The sequence below is a fragment of the Nematolebias whitei genome, chromosome 10, assembly GCF_014905685.2.
Source record: "Nematolebias whitei isolate Nwh7 chromosome 10, NemWhi1, whole genome shotgun sequence".
Taxonomy (NCBI): Eukaryota; Metazoa; Chordata; class Actinopteri; order Cyprinodontiformes; family Rivulidae; genus Nematolebias; species Nematolebias whitei.
In genome coordinates this window covers 13884619-13911724 of record NC_056507.1, presented here as the reverse complement: position 1 = coordinate 13911724, position 27106 = coordinate 13884619, and the positions used below count along the sequence as shown (strand labels likewise).

Sequence of the window (27106 nt, the reverse complement as noted above, 5' to 3'; positions counted from 1 at the left end):
GGAAATGTAAAGATAAGAGGAAACAAAGAATCATTACATTTCAATGTCAGGAAGTCATGCTGTCAGGAGATATACACTTAAAAAACACAGTAACATGGTTTGAGTAATACTATTGCATGTGTATGTTCGAAGCTTAAAGCCTCCTATTATATGGAATAAAATAGAAAACATTACGGAGTGGTTTTCACTCCATGAAACAAGGCACAGTTGGCAATCCTGATTACAAACAGTAGTTTGGGATAATGTGCAGACACACTATGAAGCCAACACCAAGTGTGTGGTATGGAGAGACACCGTTGCTTCCTCGTTCACATCTCTGCTCAGGAAACTGTACCGTGACTCTACAACAGCATCTTCCTCATTCTGACACAACAAACAAACGCTGTAAAAAACACCTAAAGGATGTTGGAAGGCTGTTACGGAATTATAGGCAGAGAGGAGCATTTAACTCAGTTATTTATCTAAAAACACTTTTCCTTTGTTGGACATGCTTCAACGTGTGCTTGGCGTGCACAGGTTTTTCCATAGCTTGAGCACATCACTGCATCTTACCTTTCCTTACATAAAGTTTAAAACATTATTTTGTGGAATGTTATGAGACTCCTATCATCTGTTTGTTGAAAAAGTCTTCTTACTGCCCTCCGTGTTATCTCAGCTCGCAGTACAGGTGATTGCCGAGGCTGACGGGAAGCTGGAAGGCATACTTTTAAGACAATAAGCAAAATGACCCACGCCTTACACTCCCCCCCCCCCCCCCCGCAGCGCCACCTCAGGTCTACCAGCAGCTGGGATTTAGGAAACTGGACAAAATGTAATAAATTGTAAAAGAAGTCCTTAAGTTTTTGTTGTCGCCGTTACATGCTTCACGTCAGAAGGCCCATACGAGCGAGCTTCGCCGAGAGGAAGGAGTGGAGGACGAACACAACAGGCTTCGGGCCCGAGTGGAGGTCGAACACCTGCAGGACGAAGGAAGGAAGGAAGACGTTAGATAAACACAGGAAGAAAAGATGGAATGAAAAAAACAAAACAAACAAGACACACTTAATTTTAATTATCTATTCCTGACTACATTATCTGACCCGCTGAGTAAATGAAATGTTTATAGTTTTATCTAAAGTTTGTTTATTTATAATTCCTCTAAGCACAATATATATATGTACATTTTCTAAACCTGCATTTTTATGGATATTGAGCTAAAATTTTGTGTGGGAGTGGCTGAGAGTCATCCTCAACACATACTCCGAGCACAAGGCAGTATGCATTTTTTTTGTTTGTTTTTAAGAAATGCTGCTTTCATTTTTGTTATTTAATTTAGTCTGTTGGACGAGATTAAAAAGTTATGCTTATACATCTTTTTGTTTTTTCCTCCAAAACTTACCATTTCTCCCTCAGGACCTCCGAAGTCCAGATAAAGATTCCGTATTCCATCGTCGGCGGACATTTTGAGCTTGTTGTAGGGGTACCTGAAGAGCACGGAGCCCCCGGTTTGGTCCACCAGCTCCCTCGTCACAGTGAAGCCGTTTTCATAGTGAAGCATGAGCCGAACATCCTGTCTGTTCAACGTGCAGCCTGAAAGAGAGGGCAATTAAAAAGGAAATACAAAATCAGATTATGTATTTTATATCACAAATATCTTTTTCTAACCATCCTATCTTTAAAAACAAAACAAAAACAACCGCAGCACGGTGGCGCAACTGGTAGAGCTGCTGCCTCTCAGCGAGCAGGTCCCTGGTTCAAACCCCGGTCCGGGGGCCTTTCTGGGTGGAGTTTGCATGTTCTCTCCGTGCATGCGTGGGTTTTCTCCGGGTACTCCGGTTTCCTCCCACAGACCAAAAACATGCATGTTAGGCTGATTGGTAACTCTAAATTGTCCCTAGGTGTGAGTGAGAGAGTGAATGGTTGTTTGTCTCGTTTGTCTCTATGTGGCCCTGTGATGGACTTGCGACCCGTCCAGGGTGTACCCCGCCCCTCGCACAGTGATTGCTGGACATGGGCACCAGCGACCCCCGTGACCCAAAATGGAATAAACGGGTAAAGAAAATGGATGGATGGATGGACAAAAACAACCAGTTTGCTGGTGATAGCCAAAATCATGTGAACAACTAGTTTTAGCTGTCACCAGCAAACTGGTTGATCCACTATGAGAAGGTGCTATTAATAAGACTGAGTTTATTGCAGCTCCTCAGCCTGACGAAGTCTTCTGGATAAATGACGAAACGTTTCAAGAAGAAGAATCCGTCCAGAGGACCTGACTTAACTTTTTTAGGTTTACAGGTAGAAATAAATGGCTTAAAGTATGAAATAACTTAGGGAAGTAAGAGTGATATATAAATAATAGGTAAAAAGCTAACACATATATATATATATTTTAATTATAAAAATAGCCAAAAATGAGGAATGAGTGACTTAAATATCCACCTCAGGCTTGCTAACATGATCAAATACCGACAGCTCATTTGAAAATAGTAACAAAAATATTTTTAAATATTCAATAAAGTTAAAAGGTACTTGTTGCAAAGTCATAGACTGGACAAAAAAAATTCATAAAGTAAGAAACTAAATCTGAAGACAGATTTTCTCATGTTGATGGTTAATGTGTATTTAAATTAAAAATTTGTAATAAAAATTTGAGATTGGAAGCGAACTAAAACAAGCGTTTGTTTACCCACAGAAACAGCTGCAGTGACTAAAAATGTGTCAAACGCTAAAACTTATCGGCCATATTTGTTAACGTACAATCCACAGCCAGCTGAATGTAGGTTAATCATGTGACTCAAGCCACTGTGGGGTTTTTACCGGGTTAATATGGGTGCTCTGTTTACAATGAGTGCACACCCACATTTCAGAAATGCATTCAATCTAGAAAACTACTGGAAGTAAACTCTTTCAAACGGCACAATTTCATATAGTTCAAGAGAAACTTTTTCAATTTTTATTTCATACGTTCCCATGAGAACAATTACAGTTACGTTACAACACAAAGACGAGCGTTTGTTTTTTTTTAACCATAAAGCTCTGCCAGCCCTCCGCAGAGCAACATTACATCCAAAAGTTCATTACTGTAACATGAGAGGCCCGACTGTTCTTGCACAACTGTGTTTGTGTAGCAGCAGGACAGGGAGGGAGAATTAAAAAAAGACTGAGTCTTTCTGTTTCTACAGCCAACTATTGTTCTGCTGCTGCCTCCTGCCTGTATGCTTCTGACTCAGAGCTGATCTGAGCTGCAGCAGGTTGTTGTAAAGCAGCTGCTGTCAGGAGCTTCCTGTCACCCTCAGAGCACTCTGACAACTACAGATTTGTAGAAAACATTCTTTGATGTGTGCTTGCAGAAATGGGATTAACAAGTAATTTGTTTACTGTCCGGATGCATGCTCAATAATCCAGGTAGATAAATCTAACAAGGTTAAGTCAGGTCCTCTGGACAGATTTTTATTTGTTGAAATATTTAGCATTTACCATCTCCAGAAAACTACATTTCATTCAACATTCCTCTTAAAGCCTTACGTCATACAAAAAGGTGAAGCCACATCCTCTGAGTACAGGTTTGTTTACACCACATGGCGGCTAACGCTCTGACTCTTTCACACACAGAGGGTAAAACCAGCACATGTAGCTGGATGTGAGCACATGGTTCCTGAAATAAAAGCTGTACGGTCAACTCTGTGAATTTTCTGAGGTATATCTCATTGCTGTAGATGCTCTAAAACATTAAAATTGAGAAAAAAAAAAATTACACCAAGAGTTCATAAACATTAATCGTGACACAATCTTCCATTGTCCTTGTTTCAGAACTTCACAAGCATTTGTTTGTTTCTTCTGAGGTGCAGAAAATATAAGATCAGCTTGATTTCAGCTTCAGGTATTATCTCACTGGATTATGATTACTGGCAGAACAGCATTCGCAATAATGTCGCTCGAGTTCAGAACATATGCAAAAAATATGTGAGAAAAGTTTTCTTTCTAAACTGTCACAGAGTCGTGGGTGTTTTTCTCGTCTTCAGAGTGTGCTACAGTTGTATTATGACTCCTGCTAAAGTGCTCTCTCTGACAAACAGCATGTTCAGGGTTAAAAATATGGTCCAAACATGCCTATTTTAATTTTTAAAATGTACTCCAGTAGATTATTTTAATTGTTCCCTAAGTTGGAGCTGAGAACTCTCTCAAAATTGATCTAAAAATGACACAAAATAGATTTTTTTTTTTGTTGTTGAGGAAAAAAACAAACAAAACAGCAGTCACAAATGAATACAAATTGTGTAATGGTTGTTAAAACTGTTTGTGTATCATTATGCCCTTGTTAATTTGGTTTAGACATGTTTATGCTTCGATCAGCAATAATTAGAATCACAAGTTTCCTTCACAGGTTTTTTGTGGGTTGGTAGCTGAAATGTTCAGGAACCTTTGAACAGATAATATCATAAATGTGAGGGCAGGTGTCGAGGTGGGTACAAATATGGTGCAAGGCCTAAAATACAGTCTTGCACGTTGATGAGTTGTTATTTTCAAATGCTGGCCGCTCAAAACGTGGCTGCACGGTCCGCTGGTTGCCAAAAATGTAAAACTCATAGAGACTGCAACAAAACAATTGTCAGTTTTTTCTTTAATCTTCTCAGAACTTTAAGTCAACTTGTCTCCAACAGTCCCAGTCCAGTGAGATACTATCTTATGGTTTAAATTCTGTGGTGGCTTAATTTTTTTTAAACAGAGATTCTGTTGCTTTTATAATAATTTACATAAAAATCGATTTTCTTATGGAACCAGTTAAAAAAATACAAAGTCACCAAAATTCTTCTATATATTTGTTTTTGCACCATCACTCACCAATGGAAACTTCTTTGATGAGCTCAGCAGCAGCGTGCACCCCCTGCACAAGAGCGCGAGTCCACGTGGACAGGTCCCAGTGAGTCTCCACTCTGAAGATGTGGGACTCTACGCCCCGCCCGGTGCCGGTCCGGGTGGCGAACACCAGGTCAGAACCCTGGGATGGAGAACCCTGCGCACTTCCAGAGTGGACCAGTCTGCAGCGAGACAGAGGAGGGATTTTAGGGATGTTTTTCAAGTGATGTGCTGTCAGTTCTTTGACATTATGAACTGAATGTTGTCATTTTCTCTGCTCTTCTTTTGGTTTTAAACTGATTCATAAATATTCACTGGTACCATTTCTCCTCTTCGTCTCTAAATGGGTCACTTCACCATAACCTGCCATTTCTTTTCTTCACAGCGTTTAAAGTCCGTGCTCAACTTTCCAGCAGCTGTCCGAGTTTTATGCTTATTTTATTTTTTGTGGTCATTTTGTTGAAATTATCAAATTGTCTGCAGCTGTTCAGATTCAAACTTGTATGTTTTTTGTAACTGAGAAAAGAAAATAGAGGAAAAACACAGATGTTTGTATTTTTTTGCAACATGTGGAGCTCTATGGTGCACTCAAGTCAAAACTCATTCCACAAATGGCTCACAAGTGTCCTTAGAAATAAAGATTTCATTTTATTGTTTGTACACACAACAAAACAGAACAAATATGAATGATGGTTGTGTTTGTCCTGGATGTTTAGTTTTATAGACTTATAAAAATGAATTCTGCTTTGGTTTTACAAGGTTCTGAGGAAAAATGAACCTGAACAACAGAAATTTGAAACAATATATTTAACAATAAAGATATAGCTGCTCAATGACATGTAACTGAGAAAAAAGATTTAGTTGAAGAGTAAAGTTTCTTACTCTGATTATGTGTCACAGATGAGTCAGTTCTGTTTTTATCTATGACTGTGAAGCATAAAGATTTTAGTCTAGAGGTGAAAATTATTCAGCGCCAGAGTTTTACTGTGAGGAGTTTTCTTAGAATAGCAGAAGTCTCTACTTTAACGAGAGCAGCTGAAAACTTCCAGGCAGTTACCTCACAAACTATTTATTTCAGAGGCGTTTTTGATCAAGCATAGATATCTGTACATTAAAAAAAGTTGTGCCAATAATATGAGCAGATTTAAATTCAAGATGACGATCTAACATCAGAGTCTGATCCTTTTTACCATTAGGACTTAAAAAACACTGGAGTGATGGCAAGATGGCACAAGGTTGGTTTTTTTAACAAGCTGCAATTTTTTACACTAAAGATTTTTCTCTGAGCATTAAAAAAAAGTTCTAATAAAAATAAACTCCTAAAGCTTCAGGAACTAATAGAGGTCTTTAGTTTGTTTCCGAGACAAATTGAAATAAATGAGGGCGGCACGGTGGCACAGTTGGTAGAGATGCCACCTCTCAGCGAGTTCGCCGGATTGATTCCCAGCCAGGGGGCCTTTCTGGGTGGAGCTTGCACGTTCTCTCTGTGCATGTGTGGGTTTCCTCCCACAGACCAAAACATGCACGTTAGACTGATTGGTGACTAAATTGTCCCTAGGTGTGTGAAAGAGAGTGAATGGTTGTTTGTCTCGTTTGTCTCCATGTGTCCCTGTGATGGACTGGAGACCTGTCCAGGGTGTCCCACGCCTCTCGCACAGTGACTGCTGGACATGGACACCAGTGACCCCCCATGACCCGAAAAGGAAAAAGCAGGTATAGATAATGGATGGATGGATGAAATAAATGAAACAAAAACTATCTATTTCTATTTTTGTCCCGTTTCATTTAACAGAAAAATACAACTAAAAAACCTGCAGATTTTATTTTTGGGGTATGAATCTTTTAAAGCGCAGTGAACTGTTTGTGGGATGCGTGTTTACCTGGTGGCGAGCACCGGGTGTGTGATGAGAGGCATGGACCAGGACTCTCTGCTCCACGGCACCGACTCAAACAGAAGGATGTCTTTTTCTGTCAGCGCCATGACAACGGGCCGGTACTGCTGCCGTCCGCCTTCCAGCTGGATCTGAACAGGAACGTCGGGAGAAAAAAAAAAAGCAGTCCTGATTAACATAAAACACGAAACACTTCTAAAGGAAAAAAGGATTTACTTTGAATATTTTCCAAATGTATGCACACAAACAACCAGATACTGATTTGTAGTGAAGATGTACAACTTTTCACACACACAGTTATGGTTGGCTTTTCCTTTAAAACACATTTATGGGACTAAATCAAACTCCTATGCCTTCATTTTACTAAATGAGCCCCTCTGTGAGCCACAGCTGCCAAACTTTAAAATGATAATGTTTGGGACCTTTTGACACATGAAAGATCTCAAATATTCCTGCTTCTCAAAAAAGGAAAAATTAAATTATGCATGAATATTGTATCTGTCGCCTGCTGCGTCAAGGCAAAAGGGTGATAATACCTGTGTTTGCCATGTTAAAGTATGTCAACAACCACTGAACTCAAAAGAATCAACGGATTGACATTTATGATTCAAGCTAATTTAAGATGGCTGCCGCAGCTAATCAACCATAGCCTAAACATAAATGACTACATCTCAGTGAATTTTAGAGATACTGAGCTGAAATTTGATGTGATAGTAGCTGAATCATTCACAACACACACTCCTAGCACTAACAGATCACTCAAGATATTGCTATATCCCATGAGATGAGAGATTTAGACCAAGATCATCTTATGACGACAATGATGTTGTTTTGTTCAAAATGTAAAAATTATGAACAAAACAGCAACAATATCATTGTCGTCGTAAGATGATCTTGATCTAAATCTCTGTCATGAAAGGCAGCAGGTGATAAACATTTTTCAAGGAATGGTGGCTTTTCATTCTACAAACCGGATTCCAAAAAAGTTGGGACACTAAACAAATTGTGAATAAAAACTGAATGCAATGATGTGGAGGTGCCAACATCTAATATTTTATTCAGAATAGAACACAAATCACAGATCAAAAGTTTAAACTGAGAGAATGTATCATTTTAAGGGAAAAATCTGTTGTTTCCAAATTTCATGGCGTCAACAAATCCCAAAAAAGTTGTGACAAGTCCATTTTTACCACTGTGTGACATCCCCTCTTCTTCTTACAACACTCAACAGACGTCTGGGGAAAGAGGAGGCCAGTTTCTCAAGTTTAGAAATAGGAATGCTCTCCCATTCATGTCTAATACAGACCTCTAACTGTTCAATCATCTTGGGACTTCTTTGTCGCATCTTCCTCTTTATGATGCGCCAAATGTTCTCTATAGGTGAAAGATCTGGACTGCAGGCTGGCCATTTCAGTACCCGGATCCTTCTCCATGATGTTGTGATTGCTGCAGAATGTGGTCTGGCATTATCGTGTTGAAAAATGCAGGGTCTTCCCTGAAAGAGATGACGTCTAGATGGGAGCATATGTTGTTCTAGAACCTGAACATAGTTCTCTGCATTAATGGTGCCTTTCCAGACATGCAAGCTGCCCATGCCACAAGTGCTCATGCAACCCCATACCATCAGTGATGCAGGCTTCTGAACGGAGCGTTGATAACAACTTGGGCTATCCTTGTCCTCTCTCCAGACATATGATCTCGCCAGATGATATGGCGTCCCAGTGTTCCATAAAGAACTTCAAATCGTGACTCATCTGACCACAGAACAGTCTTCCATTTTGCCACACTCCATTTTAAATGACCCCTGGCCCAGTGCAAACGTCTGAGCTTGTGGAGCTTGCTTAGAAATGGCTTCCTCTTTGCACTGTAGAGTTTCAGCTGGCAAAGGCGGATGGCAAGGTGGATTGTGTTCACTGACAATGCTTTCTGGAAGTATTCCTGAGCCCATTCTGACAGTGGCATTCCTGTTTGAGGTGCAGTGACGTTTAAGGGCCCGGAGATCACGAGCATCCAGTAGAGTTTTACGGCCTTGACCCTTACGCACAGCGATTGTTCCAGATTCTCTGAATCTTTTGATGATGTTATGCACGGTTGATGAAGATAACTTAAAAGTCTTTGCTGTTTTACGCTGGGTAACACCATTCTGGTATTGCTGCACTATCTTTCTGCGCAACAATGGTGGAATTGGTGATCCTCTTACCATCTTGGCTTCTGAGAGACACGGACACTCTGAGAAGCTCTTTTTATACCCAATCATGTTGTCAATTGACCTAATTAGTGTTAATTGGTCTTCCAGCTGTTCGTTATATACTCAATTTCCTTTTTCCAGCCACTTATTGCTAATTGTCCAAACTTTTTTGGGATTTGTTGACACTGAAATTTTGAATCAACATATTTTTCCTTTAAAATGTTACATTTACTCAGATTAAACTTTTGATCTGACATCTATGTTATATTACGAATAAAATATTGACATTTGCCATCTCCACATCATTGCATTAAGTTTTTATTCAATTTTTTTAGTGTCCCAACTTTTTTGGAATCTGGTTTGTAAAATGTATTTATTTGGGACTAAAATCGTTTGTCCCTTTTCTCCAGATAAACACTTTTGATAGCTGGTAGTGATCAGTCATCAGTTGGTAGCTGAAGGTTGTGGCACACATATGTAACACTCCACTTATAGGGATTAATTACGATTAAATAAAATGTCTGAACTTTTGTCTTTATAGTTCAAGTTTTAGTCTGAATCAAACAGCGCATGTCAGCCTTTGGTTTCAGCTGCAGATAAAAAAAAAAAAAAGATGCCATCACTTCCACAGTAGCGGAAAGCCTCCAGTTTGTGAGAATACTATTTGCAGCAGGACTGAACTACAAAAGAAACATGTCAGGCTGTATCTGAGGAGATAAACTGCATGTGTTTAACTGTTAACACTGTGCTGACTTTGTCGAGTGAGGTGGCAGAGGAGTTAAAACAGCCCACACACTCACAATTTGACCTAAAAGTTGTGGTTTGGGATCTTGTGAGTATTTCATGATGGGAAAAGTGAAATGTCAGAGTAAAAAATCACATCAAAGCAGACAGCATGATGATGGATGTGCCTGCTGTGAGCAGGTGGGCTGTCAAAGGAAACAACGTAACAGCGGAAGCTTCCATCTGCGTTTCCTGTTTGGGTGCAGCCAAAGTCAACAGAGCCACACACATCCAGACGTTCAACACTGGTCTGAATGAAAAGATATGAATGAGAGCCTGAATCAAGACCAGTTCTGATTTAGTGGGAATGTTTAAACTTAAGACTGACGCTAATCTAAAAAAAAATAAAAAATCACGCTCTTCCTTTGTGCTACTGGTGCTTTTATGTTGGAGAGGAAATGTCAGTCTGTAGGTTTGAGGTCAGGTTATGTTCGCTGACGTACAAATACAACACTGTGATGGGGCTTTTTGCAATTTTATATTTACAACAACAAAAACATATCTGTCAACTTTCTAATACTGGAAAAAAAAACAATTCAGTTTGCTGCTGGAAAACTTTAAAAGAAATTTGCACATAAAAAAAGAAAATAATAATTTTCAGATGTAGTCAGATACAGTTAGAAATTTTTAACACTGGGCAATATATTTACAAACGCTTGACATTTGAAGATGAGCAAATAGCAGTAAGAAAAATAAAAAGATTTAGGGCAGGATATTCCCAAACCTGTTCAGCCAGCCAGCCGATGTGTTTGAGATGGGGGTGTGTGGAGGCTGCAGATGAAGCCCCCAGGTAGGCGTTGACGTGTGCGAGGGTTTGAGGCAGCAGGGCGGCGATGTTGGTGTGTACGGCGGTGAACCAGGAGTTGGCGGTCGGTCCGTCTTTACAGCGCAGAACCACCGTGTGCTGGCCGTCCGGAGAATGCAGCTCCAGCAGTCTACACGAAGCAGAAGATAGATAATTATTAGACCACACGAGTGAAAACTGGGATAAATTTAGCAGAAAGAAGTAGTAACAAATAAATATAGATATTTATTTCATAATTAGTTCAATTTTTACCAAGTTACATGGAAATGCTACAAAGATTTGATCAAAAATAGATGTAAATTACAGTTTTACATTTCACAGAAATTATTAATGCTTGCCAACCGATCCGATGAGTCACAAATGCCCAAAATCCACACAATAAATGTCTCCCCCTCAGTAATGTAGAACAGGTTTTAACATGATTCCCACTGACAGGATTTACTGATCAGCAACTTGAATTTAGATTTTTTTTTTCTTCTATCTTTCTTCAAGTCTGACAGGTCAAATGTATGTTGTGAAATATTTTATACTGTAATCTTTTTTTTCTTTAAAAACCTAAATAAGTATAAATAAATACATTAAAGTCTTTGGTCAATTTAAAGTAAATACCATTTAAATTTCTAGAAATTTTGGAGGAAAAAACCACACAAAACAACTTATAAGTGTGCATCATTTCTTAAAGGGAGACTCATCACCCGCAGCATTTCATGCCAGAGTTTTAGACTCAGATCATTACATGTTGGAAAAAGAAGGAGTTGTGGTGGTTTTGATCAATCCTAGAAAATAGCTTTTCATAAGATTGTGTGGTACTGCAAAATGTCATGCTTAAAGCTTGTTATAATTTTAGATCATTATCTGTAAAAAGGACTAAAATATGGCCATTTTTGTCTTTTACGGTCAGTTAGCTGCAGCAATTTAAATTGGGTTGCCTCCAAAAGTCAGTTTTAGATCTTCTGCTAGTTTCAATAAAATTTGTCAAGTGGTTCATAAGATATTTTGCTAACAGGCAGACACAAGCACACACGGCCAAAACATTATGGCTCTGACTGACGAGTGATGATGACCTAAAAGTGACCTTCAGGGAGAGAAAAGATGCCCAACAGAATGGCTTGAAGTGGGCTCGTCCTCAGAGAGTTTAATCTTGCCGTTTAATATCAACATCCACACAAGAGGCTTTTACTCCCACTCCTAATCTCTCACAAAACAAACATTCCAACCTAATGAACAGGAGAGAGACACAGGAAGTAATCCCACACCCAACCACACCTAAACTCCCACATACTCAGGTATTTCACACACAGCCCAGCATCAGACCTGTTCTCCAGATCTGGCATGGTGAGGTTCCTGCTGATGAAGCACATCTTCAGGCTGATGACCTTCCTGTCTTTGGTGGAGCCGCTGTGTTTGGGCGAGCCCGAGTCGTCGCTGCCGCTGTAGCTGGGCGATTGCGGGCGAACGCCGTCCCAAGGCAGGTCGGCAACCAGGGAGGGCTTCTTGAAGAGCGGAGACACCTCACGGATGTACTTCACTGAGGACACACAGTGGAACAGAGATCAGAGGAAAGAAGATCTCAGTCATGAAGGTGCTCAGGTTGGGGAAGGCATGTGTATCAATAATGTTTTAGAAGCTTTTCACCAAACAAATCATAAATGAAAACCTAATAATTAGAATTGTTTTGTTTGTGACTCATGATGCCCATCTGTTTAGCAACATTCTGTTTTGTAGCTTGGGAACAAAAATCTACATTTTTGTGTAGTGCTTTGCTTCTACAGTGCTTAATATAAAGCTAATACTCTGTGCAAACTCAGCACCTTTCAGCTTTGAAATAAGAAAACGCTTCAGAATACAAGTCAAACATCTTCAGAACACAAAAAGAAGTCCGGCTACCCTCCGTTTCATTTGTTAGGCTCATAATGAACTGAAGACTATGTAGTGTTTAAATGTCTTAAAAGCCTTAAACACACCTGAAGGCCTCAGAACATTTTTCAATAAAATAATATGGGACTTGATATATTTTAGGTCATTCTTCAAAATGAAAACTCAGAAAAACTAACTGGGTTGTGCAGAGGTGAGCTCAGCCAGTTGGCTGTTAGTAAAAGAAAACAGGGCCTGTTGCTCTGATGAGATGAATTCACGGTCCAAATTTGGTTCTGCTGCCCCTCGTCCCTACAGTGGCCTCACGTTTTTTCTTCACTATTTTTCCTCCCGCACATGAACATTTTATCTCCTCATTGTGTCCGTCTGCTCGCAGTCTTATGTTCAGCTCATGAGGACAGTGAAAAGAGGGAGAAAAAGGAGTTTCTGTGTATGTGTTTGAGTTGGACAATGAGCCCGTCTGCTCTGTATGAAACCTGACACAAGACTCTCAGGAGATGAGGTCATTCTTGAATGTAGACTGAGACGCTTGTTCTGTGAAAATATGCATACATGGGAGAAAGAGCAGGGGTACCTTTTGCAAAAATAACTTTTCATTCACATATTTATTATCTAAACCACAAGAGCTTATTTATTAAAATACAGCAGGCCCTCGTTTATCACGGGGGATCCGTACCCTGAAGCCCTGCGATAAAAGTGAAAAACCGCAAAGTAGGAGTAGTAGTAATATATAAAGGAGCTGGGTGATATGGACCAAAATTAATATCTCAATATTTTATGATAAATTGCGATATACGATATATATCTCAATATTTTTTCATTCCATAAAGTCATAATAAAAAATGTTTCTGAGTCAAAGTTTTGTCCCAACTGTCACATCAGGCACATTTATTAACAGTTGTAACTCTACAAAATAAAGGTCTAAAAAATAAACTATTTACATATATTTGTTTACTTTTTAGACATTTATTTACAAATATTAAGTAATAATCCTCATCTGAGAAATCTGCAGGAACACGGTGGTGAAATCATGTCAATATGGATCCCTAAGGATGGTTTTCATCACGTTGATTAATTCAATTCAATTCAAAAATACTTTATTAATCCCAAAGGGAAATTATTTTGTTGTTGTAACTCGTTATCCTCATTTCATTAAGAGATGTTATAGATGCTGGTGGCTGTAGGCAGGAAGGATCTCTTGTAAAGGTCCATCCCACAGTGTATCCTAAGAAACTGGCTGCAGACGCCGTCCGATCCGTCCACCCAGACTCGGCTGTCCTCTCAGTTCCCCTGGACTGTAGGACTGCTTGAATGCTGGGCAGAACTCCTCCCAGAGCGATGGCCGCTCCTCCCAGCAGTCTGCCGAGCTCCTCATAGCTGTGCACAGCCGATTGTAGGTGCTGAGGGACGATCCTATCCTTCCGCTGTCGTGAGCCGTGTTTCCTGCTAGTTCCAGGATCTCAGTGGTCAGGCACTCGAGCACAGCTGGCAGGTAGATGAGAATGCGTCCACAGAACATCCTTTTTAACTCATTTGAGAGTTGGGGCCATAGTTGAGATATTATTTGAGCTTTTGAGATGCTAATCAGCTGCTGTTGTTGTAGAAAACAGCCTTGTTGCCATGGTTACGCATCATAACAAATGTCCAAAACTTAAAAAGTTTCAGTAAAAATCCTTCCAGCTGCACAGCATCTGATACCAGAGGAAACAATCATCCAAAAAATATGATTTACATCCAGAAAACCAGGAATTAAAGTTTCCAAAAGCAAAATCTCAGAATGAAAGTAACAGAGCTGCTCCAACATGCAGCCACCTTGAGCGGCGCAATTCTAGAACTCAATCAATTAATTAATCTCAATTAATCTATGCTATGAAGAATGAAGGCGGTTCTGAAGGCAATACGGTGTCCAAACCGGTATTAGCAAGGTGTAGCTAATAAAGAAGCCGGTGAGTGTCTGTTATCTGTAGGGGAACAGCAGAGTAAAGCATTTGGCAACAACGGTAACGTGTTTGTTTATGACTCTGCAGGAGACAGACACAAAAGATCAATCACTGCTCTGAAGATGCAGAGGAGGCTGCACTGTGCACGAGTTTCTGTGTACATTACTTTATACATGACTCAGTCAAAGTACTTGGCGGCAAATTCTGCTGAGGAAACCAGCCAAGGTCGGTCTTCTTAACCACATCGCCCACACCAACAAGAACTGGGACCGTTTCTGCAAACGCAAGTGGTTTGGAGAAAGTGAGTGAGTGAGAGAGCATTCCTGACTGACTGTGTTTATGTGTGAGGGTCATAAGGGGATGTCTCTACAGCAAAGCCCTGCTCTCAGACCAATAATCAGATCTGATACAAAGATGTTCTGCTAGGGCACTTGCTGTTTGCCGACACGGGCCCCTTCATGGTTCTACAAGATTTTCACATGCAGAAAACCACAATCTCACTCCACTCTGGTTACTGAGCTGCAGAATGTTGTTTTAGCAGAAATTGACTGAACTGCTTTGATCACACATACACAAAAAATAATAATTCTGACGAAGGAAAAAAATAAAACACCACATAATAAATTTACTGCTGAATGCTGATGCAATGATTAAAACTTAAAGTTGATGCATAAAGAGGTAAACAAAAGTTAAGAAGATAAATGTTTTTAAAAATGAGCCAAGATCCAGCAGAGCTGGATAATGGACTGGGGACCTGATCAGGGTTTATCCCACCGCACCTCTTATTAAAAACTGGAGGAAACTGGTATGAAAATGGGTGGATGGTTAAATATTTTCTAAAAAATATATATTTTTCTAGGTGTATTTTAATTTAGTTATCAATTTCTATCATTTAGAACATGTGTGAAAGGTTTTTACTTTTATGAAACAACTGTAACGCTTGAGGACAGGAGGTATGGCACGGTGGCACAGTTGGTAGGGCTGCCGCCTTTCAGCAAGCAGGCTGCTGGCTCAAATCCCTGCCGGGAGCCTTTCTGGACGGAGTTTGCATGTTCTCTCCATGCATGTGTGGATTTTCTTTGGGTACTCCGTTTCCTCCCACATACAAAAACATGCAAGTTAGGCTGATTAGTAACTAAATTGTCCCTAGGTGAGAGATTGAATGTTTTTTTGTCTCGTTTGTCTCCATGTGTCCCTGTGATGGACTAGAGATCTGTCCAGGGTGTTCCCTGCCTCTTGCACAGTGATGGTTGAATGTGGGCACCAGTGACCCCGTGACCTGAGAAGGAAGAAGCGGGTAAAGACAATGGGTGGGTGGGTGGATGGATGGGTGGATGGATGGATCTCTCGAGGAAAGCACAGCCCATGTACTGTAATGCATTTGTTTAAGTGGCAATAAACTCTTATTCTTTTAGTGAAAAAAAATTACAAAATTTGTCCAAAAGTTACGAGTCATTCTACATTTGGTATTAAGTTATCTCAGATTAAAGCATATTAATATAAACCTTTTGATTTTTTTTAATATGGTGCTGGATTAAATATTATTTGAAGAATGAAGTTTTATTTTATACCTGCTATAAAACATTTAACTAATTATTATAAGTTTCTGCTTTGTTAATATGTTTTACTGTAAAATTGTTGCTGACTTAAGTATTCTTAGAACTGCTTATTTGATCACTTTTGTTCTACTAATGTATTTTTAATATAAAGTTTAAAAACATCCAGCTGAAACGAACATCTTGTAAAGAATGTGAACTGATAGAAGTAAGGATTTCGCCAACAAAAACCAGGGCAGAAATAGTTACATTTCCTTTTAAATAACAGTACCACTGCAGCTTGTGATACTAAGAGACAACGAAAAGAATAAGTAGAATGAAAAACAGTGAAGTGGACTTGAAACCCTGTTCTCCTAGTGTAAACTGTAATTATGTTCCTGCCTTGATGCAGTGAAGTTTGTGAAAGTTCTGCTGTGTAATTTGTTGGCAGAGTAAGGACCATCTGCTTTTATTCAGTTTCCTTTCTTTTGTTTGGTTCAGATGAAAAGCCTGAAAGCAGATCCAGACTTTGAAGTATTCAGAGAAGTTGAATTCATCATCATCATCATCATGGGAACTTGTCTCCTCTAAATGCTGAAATGCTGCTACCATCTTTAAACTTGGGGTGCACCGATTGCAGTTTTCTGGCCGATCACAGATTTCTAAAAGTCTGACCTGCTCATTCCGATTTTGGCCGATACAGATTTTGTTTTATAAGCGACACTGTCAGGTATAAGGTCACAATTTCCAATCTTATTTTGAACAATATCCTAGAAACAATAACTGGCCATGAGGTAGTGCTCTGAAATATAAAATTAAGCTTAGACAATTGTTAAAACTACAAAAAATTGGTAAAAATCTATTTCTCATGCAAGTATCAGCAGATCTCCGATCTCCCAAAATTAAGGAAATAGGGGCCGATAAAGCCGATTTATCAGTGCACCCCTACTTTAAACCTCATGTCGTTTTAACCTGCTGTGCTGTTATCGTGTTATCGTGACTTTACGTTGAGGCCAAATTCAAGACCGACCAGTTTCGCATCAGGTATAAAGTCAAGACCAGTAAGCCCTAAATTAAGTTGCAGTTCAAGACTGGAAAGTCCCATATTACCGGTAAGTCTCAAATCAGAACTAAAAAGTCCGGACAAGCACCACTGAGTGTGGGAAAAGATCGGATCTTTTCGAAGATAATCGTATCATGAATTTGGACAGTTTTTCCATGTGCTCTGTGTTGATGGTCCAAGGACTTCTGGTCTACAGATTTATTTCCTATGTTCTTGATTTTCCCAGTTGTTGCTGCCAGAAATAATAACTCCTAACTGCCTGCATCTCTCAGATGAACTGATTTATTTATGTCCCACTATTACAGACGGAACCAGAGCTTTCGTGTTGCATCGCAGATTGTCTCTCTCAGATGAACTCATTAGCTCTTCATAGCCTGTTGCTCAGCTCCACTTCTATTTCTAATTAGGCCTGTCCACAAAGGACTTGCCCTCTGTATTTGTGTGTCTGTGTGTTCCTATATTAGTGCACTTGGAAGGAGATTCCCCAGTGATACCAACCTACATCCCATAAGGCTAGCTCATCTGCTTTCCTTCATACCTCAGCTGCCTGCAGGCTGAAAGGATGGACAGAAAAACAAAATTTGGAGGTAGAAACAGAGTGGGACAGTCTGACTCGACACATATTTGGTTGTGGTGATAGCTGTGGTTAAAGCCACCCGTAAAACTACTCTTCTTCACCACAGACCGTGAAGTAATCATTTTATGGTATGACTGAAATAATAGCTCACAGAGCAGAGCCGTTCAGTTAGACCTCGTCCTCTACCCAAACTACCCAGAAATCCCCCTGTGGTTTGGTCCGCCGTTCTCCTCTCACATGCTTTGTTTTTCCTCAGTCGTCTCTCATTCTTTATAGTTCTTCTCTAAATCATGTCTCTTTGTCCCACTGTTCCTTTTAATTTTCAGTCTGTTTCCCTGTTTCCTCACAGCTCCTATTAAATTACATCTTTATCTCACTTTAGCTTTTTCTTTCTCCTCCCCCCCCTCCAAGTCTGTCGTCCAAAAAATATAATGAGAACAATGTGTGTGAATGTAGGTCCAACTGAGATGGAACATGTGTGGAACAGGTTATCCTGATCCCTCCTTCAAAACGATCCGTACAATACGGTAACCATAATGTCCACCAATGTTTCTGTTGGTCATTTCATTGTGGGAGTTTAATACAACGCTATTGTTCAATGGATAGTAGAATAAATCAACAAGTCAAGACCAACAATTTCAAGTGTTGATCAGCAAGTTCCAAATAATGAGTAAAAAGACCCGAATTGTATGTATTTGTTTTTGTAAGTCATATAAGTCTTAACAAATAAAAGCAAACGTACCAAAAGAAACTAGAGAAATTGCATATTCTGCAAAAATGCAGCGTAAATGCTTATTGGCGAATGATTTTTGCTCAAAGCTGAAACCAGGTTGAAAAGGTTTCATCGCTGAATTGTTAATGCGAGTTGAATTTGAACAGCTGACATTTGCTGAAAGTGGACAAAATAAAAGCAGAAAGCGTTAGAAAAATGGCAGAATTGTGTAGAAAAAGATAAATAGAGCAGAAGCAGAAATAGCTGAAAGGAGCTGAAGGAAGGTGAAATTAGCACAAAGAAGCTGAAATAAGCTGAACCAGAACAAAAGCTGAAATGAACAGTAAAAAGTTTTAAACAGCACAAAGCGTTTAAAGGCGGTGAAGACCACTTCATTCCTTTTCAATAAGAAAAACATTGTCAAAAAAGCTAAATATTAATTTTTTTTTTAATTGCACAAATCCCAAAAGCCATAGTAGAAATGTCCTGAATGATCTGAACGTTTTGATATATGAATTGTTAAAAGTAGAGCAAAAATTGTGCAACAAGCTACATGCCAAAAATGTACAAAGAAAAATGGATCAATAGTGTGGTTTACAGTATAAGCATTCACACATGAACACATAAATAAAATCTTCAGTTTTAAATCCAAACTAGTATCTATACTGGGACAGATAAATAGTGTTTATTGAATTGTTAATAAAAAAAAAAATAAATAAAAAAAAAACTCTGGACCACAGCTGCAGCCATTAGTTGATTAATTGTTCAGTTAATTATTTAACTAAACACTGAAAGAGAGGAGACACGTGTTTTTGTTCATCTGAGTAAAACACTGAGTAGTCCAATCTTTTTCAAACTGTTTCTCCACAGACCTTTACAGATCAATGGCTTGTAAACCTTCCAGTCCAGAAACTACAAAATAACAGCAGTAGAGACTTGGGAACGCGATAACTGCAGGTTGAAGTATACAAACCAAATAAACAAGGACATAATGACATCAAAAGAGTACAAACAACCATTAGACTGTTATTATTCAATTTACGATTACTGATTTTATCTAATTTTGGGGGGATTTTTAATATTGATTACATTTCTAGAGATGCCTCAAGACCCACCAATTCAATTTATTAATGTTTTAACAACGTTGGGAATCACTGTATAATTCTGTGCTTGTTTTACTTGGTAACAACAGGTGGTATGGAAATTATCTCATTACAAGGAAGGAAGCACAACAATGCAGCTGTAAATACGAAAGAGTCGAGTCCAAACTCCTCTGAGCTGCAACACAAAAACCCATTTGGGGTTACCAGCTGATTTTCAGCTGTGCAACAAGGACCCTTCCCGACAAAATCCCACCAGCAGGTTTAACATTCAAAGCAAACCACAGCACCAGACGCAGTAAATGCTAAATGCTGCTTTTACAATCTCCAGCTATTTCTCATCCAGTATAGATGGCATTGAATTGTTTTTATACTTATTATATATTTGTTATGCAAGCATTCAAGTCCAACTTTTGAAATGTCATTTAAGCAGCTGAACAACCGAGACCTGTTTTGAGTTTGTATGAAGGCAGCGATGCAAACTGGTGTCGCTCTACTTGAGTTTGTGCCGACTCATCCTCTGCTGTAATTCTTTCCTCATGAGGACGACCGACACGGTGAACGAACAGTTAGATCAAAAGAAACGGTGTTCCTCTGCAGGGCTGTCCTCGTTTTATCAATGCCCTCTGTGTCTGGTATGCACTTTTTTTACTCCTCTAATTACTCGTACAAAAAACTGACTGGGTTTCTTTACAGAAAGCAGTGATAAACTATTGTCTCAGGCACACAGGCTGCTGAGGCCAGCTTCATCTGACCAGAGAAAAGGCATTTTCTGTGGAAAAGTAGTGTGAACGCTGAGCACCGAATGACTTCTAGTTACTACTGCAGAAGCTGAAACGAAGTTGGTAAAGCTCAAAACAGCAGTAGCTAATAGATAAAAGCAATAAAACCACAGCTAAAGCTAAAAACACAATATGACACTAAGCTAAAATATGATAAATGCTACCTAAAATTTAAAATAGCAAAAGGTTAGTTCAAACACTAAAAGTAGCAAAATCTTGCTAAAAGCAGCAAAGGGCTAACTGAAAAAGTAAAGTAGAAAAAGGCCAACAAAGTATCAAAATGCTCACTAACAGCTAAAAGTAACAGCGCATTATCTAAAATTTTAAAAAGAGCTCACAAAATGCAGCCAAATGCTAGCTTAAAGAAGCAAAGGGTTAGCTAAATAATTTAAGTGGCAAAAGGCTCACTAAAAGTACCAAAAGGTTAGCTTAAAGCTAAATATTGCAAAAAAAAAAAAAATAGTGAAAACAAAAGCAGCCAAATGCTAGCTAAAAGCAGCAAAATGCTTGCTAAAAGCTAAAAATAACAGAACATTAATAGCTAAAAAAAGAGCAAATGCTAAGAGAAGCAAAGAGTTAGCGAAAATATCAAAATATCCTGAGCATGCATCAGGATATCAAAAGGTTAGCTAAAATCAATAAAACTAAACATTATCTAAATACTACAAGTAGCAGAACGGTAGCAAAAACTAAAAGTAGCAAAAGTAGACATAAAAGCAGACATGCAAAAAGAACAATGTTTGTATAAGTTTAAAGTTAAATATTTTGGAAAATATGTTAGAAAAAACAGGTGTCAACGCCCATCTCCTGAATAAGCTGAACGTTTTGATATATGAACGACTAAAATATCAAAGTATACAGAAGTACTTAAACTGCAAAAATCGTATTGGAAATAAACAAAACAAATCGAAAAACAAGTGTGCAGCCTTAACACAGCTCTGGACGTTGTATCTTTGAGTCAGGTAGCAGTAATGTGTCAGGTACATACATGTTGGGATATAAAAATTCTGTTTTCTTAAGTCAAGCAAAATTTATTTAGAACTTAAACTTTTGGCTTTAAAGGGAAAATACTCATTAAATGAACCAAAATGACAGGATTCATGTTAACAATGCAGCATATTTTTTGCACTAGTCTTAGAATATTGAACTTAAGTTAAATACCTCAGATTCACACCTCTAACAAATTTAAGTCAAAATGTGGAAACAGTAAAATCCAAACCTCCTGATACAAAAGAATTTGGGTAAACATTTAGGAGTGATGACTGCCTCCTGTATGACCAGCACTCTCTCCCATAATTTAGGAGGAATTTGGGTCAACTCATCTTTACAACTTTGTTTCAGCTAATTGAAGTTTGCTGGAAGTGCACAGCTCAGCTCTGCTTTAGCTTTTCAGCCACCGCAAACATCTTGATTCTTTTGTTTCAGTCATTTTGTTTATGATTGGTTTGACCAGAATCATCGTTCTGTTGATACCAATTCAACCAAACTGGCTTCAGATGGACTTACATTTGACCCAAGAAAACTTTGGTACACAAAGGTGGTAATGAACTACTGACCCTTATGCACTGTAAGGACCGGCTTGGACTAGCCCGCCCCAGGTTCTATCCCAAGTTTTGAGTGTTGGCATTGGGCAATCTGGCCCAGTTCCAGCTCAATTTTTGGAACCCAGAGACCTGGTATTCTATTCGGGCCAGGCTGGTGCTGAAGATACGACGTCAGCAGACTGCTGGCCATTGATAAGTTTGCTGGCCCGGGGTGGTCACGTCACAGATGAGTTATACTTCCAGCGACTGCTCATTACCGCAATTTCCTTCAGCTACTTGCTTCTGGACAGTTGTGTGATAGAGCTTTTCTTTTTATGTAGAAAAAAAAGCAACGTAAAGTGTCCTGGACACACGGCGTGGTGCAATTACTGGCGATCTGAGATTCACGCTGCCTTACTATGAAAATCCCGCCTATATCGAAGTGGAACTCTGCTGAAAGCAAAAAAAAAAAAAAACAGAGCCGAGGAAGACTGGGACTGGGCCAGTCCAGGCCATACTGGACTTTACATGCACAAGAATAATTAGTGAATGAAAAGTCTTGGGGCTGCAAAACAAGCCCAAATAAAACTTTTAGGTTACAGAGCAATAATGTACTTCATCTACTTAAAGAACAAAAAAAGGGTAAAATAATTGTTAGTAAGGCATATCAAACGGGATCGGACATGAGAACAGTCAGAACTGAGCTGAGGGTAGGGACAGCAAAACAAGAGTCTTCCTTGGAGGAAAGTTGTGGTAAAGAAAGATCTTAAGATCATATGACCGAGTTTAAATATTTGGCAGAGGACACTAAAGACACTATGTAGACAGTGTGACTTGGATTTAGTTAATTATCTCGAAAGACATCACGAAAACAACATATGTTTCGAACGTCTAACTTTTTTTGCAATAATTTTTGACCTAAAAAAATTAAAACAAAGTGGATTTCTGAACATCTAAAGAAAATCATTTCAGCTTCTTAAACATGAACATTTTCCAAGTTTGCAGTGTTGGATAACATGATTGTAATAATACAACTTGTTTTTTAATAAGACGGAAGAATACAAACACATTAACTGGCCTTTAAAGACTTTTTGATTTAAATTTCTTCCAAATGTCCTTGAATGCATCATTAGTATGCTGCACTGAAAACTGCCAATGCTAAATAAACTTTTAAGATATTGTCCCACAGGGTTACTGAGCCAATATGTGGCAAGTTCAGATCTATTACCCTTGAGTTAGTTGTTGCATGATGTGCAGTGCAAGATTTTACCATAACGGTCCAGTTCAACACGTCCCACAACAACAATGTGCTCAAAAAGGATCAGTCCCAGCTGTCCCTGATTGAACACAGATGAGAAAATTGGTCCGAAGATCCAGATAGAACTGCTGCAGTTAGTGAAAAATAGGTATCTAATCTAAGTTTTCTTGATTCATTCTCTGCAGAACCAAAAGCAGAAATTACTGACAATTTGCGGTTTCATACAACATCCGAGTCAGAGCCGGCACCGTTGACCTTTGACCTAAATAAGCACATGTGAGCAGAGGTCAGGAATGTAGGGCTCCTGAGCTAATTGTATGAATATTTGAGAGTTTGTGTATTGTGTACACGCACAGTGTTCTGGAAACTCAAGCCTCATTCCGACTGACCGAAATCCCCTTCTCAAAGCGGTGAAGATCCACAAACAGTCCAGTGACAGATTCCTGCAAACAGACGCCTGACCTGCAGACGGTCCATCATCCTGACTGCGCCTGAAGGTCACCAGGAACGTTTTCAGAAGGAGGAAAAATGTAAAACTGGGGTTTTAACATGGGAGCATTCTATTTTTGCATTCACTGTCGAAAAGTTGAATATTCCAGATGTTTTTAAATTAAACAGGGCTAATGTTTGAATTTCATCAGCTCAGACTGTTCATCGCACCGACCTGGGTCGTACTAAACAGGCCTCGTTTTAGACGTCAGTGGAAACGTGTCACACATTGATCAGTATTCACTACACGGTTATTCCAAACCATTAAACACAGCTTTTAGCTTTTACCAAACTGAAGTTTCCAAACCCTGAGGGTTCTTTCGCCCCTCTGCCTACAATTCAGTCTTTTCAAACTTTTCTAAAGATTGAACTGGAATCAGCACAATTGAGGACCTCGTGGAAGTCGTTTGCAGCAGAGTAACAGCTATTTACTGGTCAGCCTCTAGTTTTTAGCTCGTGTCCACTTAGATATATTTAAAGAAAACCTCAATACTCACATTTAAGCAGTTATTTTCCAAACGTTTGCCCCATCCTTATATAGAATATTTAATATCCGCAGGCTACTTTTAAAGACGATAACTGCTGTATAAATTTCAGAAGACATGTCTACACATCTCAACCTTCAGTGGACCTTCTTGTGTCTCATGGAGACAAAATCTCATGAATCTGCCTTCATTAGTTGTTTTCTTTTAGAATAATCACCAGCTGCCAAAAGGCAACTTTGATATAAGTATTTGCTGAGGTTTGTTTGTTTGTCAGCCTATTAGCAAAATATCTCATAAAACAATGGACGTTTTGGCTCTCAGAGGACAGCACCAGTAGATGAACATAACTGATCTCTTCCGTTCATGATTACTGTAGCACCTTATCTTAACCAAGCCAGACATTCAAATCTGCAAACTGCAATGTAACTAGCTCTGACCATATCTGTGGTCATGGTCCTGTTTACACTAATCAAAGGCTTTGTGTTCGGTTGATTTGATTTAAGCTCTCTTGGTCTTAGACCAACACAGGACTGTGTTTGTTCAGGTCCGAGCCTTATAACGTGTTCAGTAAACAGTTGTGGTACCAACACACTGAACGTGATGGGAGTTGTAGCCTTTTGGACGAACACTGAAATGAACGCCATGCGAACATGCGATATCGCAAGATGTCACGCTCAGAGTATGTGCTCTGAATTACTCTCAGCTACTACCAGACCAGATTTTAGCTCAATAACTGTCAAATTGACCAAGTTTGGACAATCAAATCTCTTATGCTTGCTTAATGCTTGAATGCAGTGCTGTGAATCAGCTTTAGCCACACAAAATGTTAACATATCTGTAAAATTGGAATTTTTTTTTTTTTTTTTTTTTTAAGGTAATCTGTTGGCTTACTTCCTTCTTTAGATAGATTACTTTACTAATTGGCATTTATAAATGATTAAATATAATAATATAAATTATTTATGAAATTTCCCCTTGGGGATCAATAAATGTATGTATGTGAAATCAGACGGAAATAGGTGATGGCAAAGTTTTAAGAAAAGCTGCGCAATTAGAACTCAGAATATGTGTTGGGGGTCAGCCTCAACTACTACGAGGCCAAATTTGAACTCAATACTTGTAAAACTGACTTGAGCTGTAGTCATTTTTGTGCTATTTGAGGTCAGTTGGCCGTGGCAGTCATTTTGAATCCGGTTGTGTCCAAAAGTTAATCAAATGTAGGCGTGCGTCCTGTCATTTATTTCTACAAGTTTCATGGTATTCCTCCAGTTAACGAGATATTTTGGTAACAAACATGTTATATCTGTCCATCACAGACAATTACATCTCCAGATGCAGGAAGAGGGCCACCAGCATCATGAAGGACCCCACTCACCCAGCACACACACTTTTTGCCCCACTCCCCTCAGGAAGGAGGTTAAGGAGCATTAAGTGTAGAACCACTAGACTGAGGAACAGCTTCTACCCTGAGGCTGTTACACTCATGAATCTCTAACCAGGATAATCACTGTGAAAAATAACATGTTGCTGCTGATCTGTTTCATGTTGCTGCTGATCTGCTTCATGTTGCTGCTGATCTGTTTCATGTTGCTGTGTTCGTACTCATCTGCTCACACAGACTCATGTTCGTGCTGCTGTTCAGCGTATTGTTTTTATGCTACTAGTGCATTTTTATTAATGCTTTTCTTAGTTCATATCTTAGATCTTATTACTGTTTTTCTTTTGCATTTTAATATTTTTGGTGGATGTAACTAGGACCCTGTGTACAAAATTTCATTCCACCACATGTACCACATGTCATGTACCACATGTGGTGGAATGCCAAAGAACCTTGAACGTTCATGCTGTTTTTGTTCGGTGTATTGTTTTTGTACCATTAGTGCTTAGCGTATTTTGAGTTTAACGTTTTCCTTAGTTCCTATCTAAGATCTTGCTGTTTTTCTTTACAATTTATACTTTTGTTGGATGTAACTGGGACCCTGTGTACACACTATCGCCCGCCTTTGTCTTTCTGAAAAGGGCGATGCAAAAACGTATAGAGAACATGACCAACCCATCTCCAGAAAAATCAGCTAACCTAAATTAAATTTCTTAACGGCAACCTGTGGAGTTTGGTTTGAAACTTTATATTTTGGTTCGTATCAAAGTTTATTTAAAATGTGCAACACTAAGACAAATAAAATGTTTTTCGGTGCTGAAGTGTAAGCACTTGGAAAAATACAAGAAAGTTCTGTTCGCATAGGTGTGTGGTCGGACAAGACTTCGGGAGTCTAATCTCGGCCTTTCAAATCCCCGCGCTCGCGTTGGCCAACTCACCCTCCAGCGTCACTTCTTTCCCGGCCTTCTTCAGCGCCTGGACCGCCATGTCGTGCGTTGCCTCCCGGAGGTCGTTCCCGTTCACCGATAGGATCGCGTCACCCACCCGGAGAGCCCGGCTCTGATCTGCGGCGAGCCCGGGAAAGATCTTGGAGATGAGGATGGGCATCCGGTTCTCGCGACCCCCCTTGATACTGATCCCGAGCCCGCCAGATTCTTGTTTGACTACTCGGACTTTTCGCACAGCTTCGGAGGAGCCGTCCAGGTTGACCGGGATGTCGCCTTGTTTCGACCCGAAGCTTGACCCCGGACTGCCGTAGCTGGAACCCGGGCTTCCGAAGTCAGAGTTCGTGCCGTTAATCGGGTACTTCCCAGCGCTGTTTACACCGTGGTTTCCATCGTACTGACCCCGACTGACGCCTCCTCGACCCGGACTGCCATTTCGCCCGCGAACCCCATGGTTCTGAAGTTGGTCTTGACCCAGTGACGGACTGCGGCCAGGGCTCCCCAGACCCACTCCCGGGTCGTTTCCGTTCGACATGCCATTTCGCAAGCCAGCGGAAGAGTAGTCCCAGTGGTCGCCCCCCTGTCCGGTTACCTCTGCTTCGGCCGTTAAAGTCAGCGTTTCTCGCGTGAGTTCGGCGGCCACTCGGATCCAGCGGTCCCGGAGCAGAAGGTCCAGTTGACCGTTTTTATCCGCTCTGGTCCAAACTGCCATTCTTGGACTGTTAGCCTGCTCCGAGGCGGGCGGCTCTTCACTCTAAACTCATCACCAACTTTTTTTCCTCTTTTTCAGAGTGCGCACGAGCACCAACTACGCTGCCTCGCATCGACACACCCACTCCCGCCGTGACTGCTGAGAGACCCGGGGGGTGGGAGCGGGACAGAAGGACTCCCAGAAAACAGGCGGAAGAGAGAACAAGCGGCTGCGACAGGGCAGCCTTGAA

General features: G+C 39.9%; 1 protein-coding gene across 1 annotated transcript; it reads right to left on the bottom strand.

Moving 5' to 3' along the window:
- Positions 1 to 325: 325 nt before the first annotated feature.
- On the bottom strand, positions 326 to 27106 carry sntb2 (syntrophin, beta 2). The gene is made up of 7 exons (XM_037682672.1): positions 26160 to 27106; positions 11819 to 12032; positions 10424 to 10634; positions 6717 to 6859; positions 4822 to 5018; positions 1379 to 1569; positions 326 to 956 (listed from the first exon to the last, which is right to left on the bottom strand). Exons 1-7 carry the CDS (start codon positions 26875 to 26877, stop codon positions 864 to 866), a joined length of 1767 nt encoding a protein of 588 aa, XP_037538600.1. The 5' UTR covers positions 26878 to 27106; the 3' UTR covers positions 326 to 863.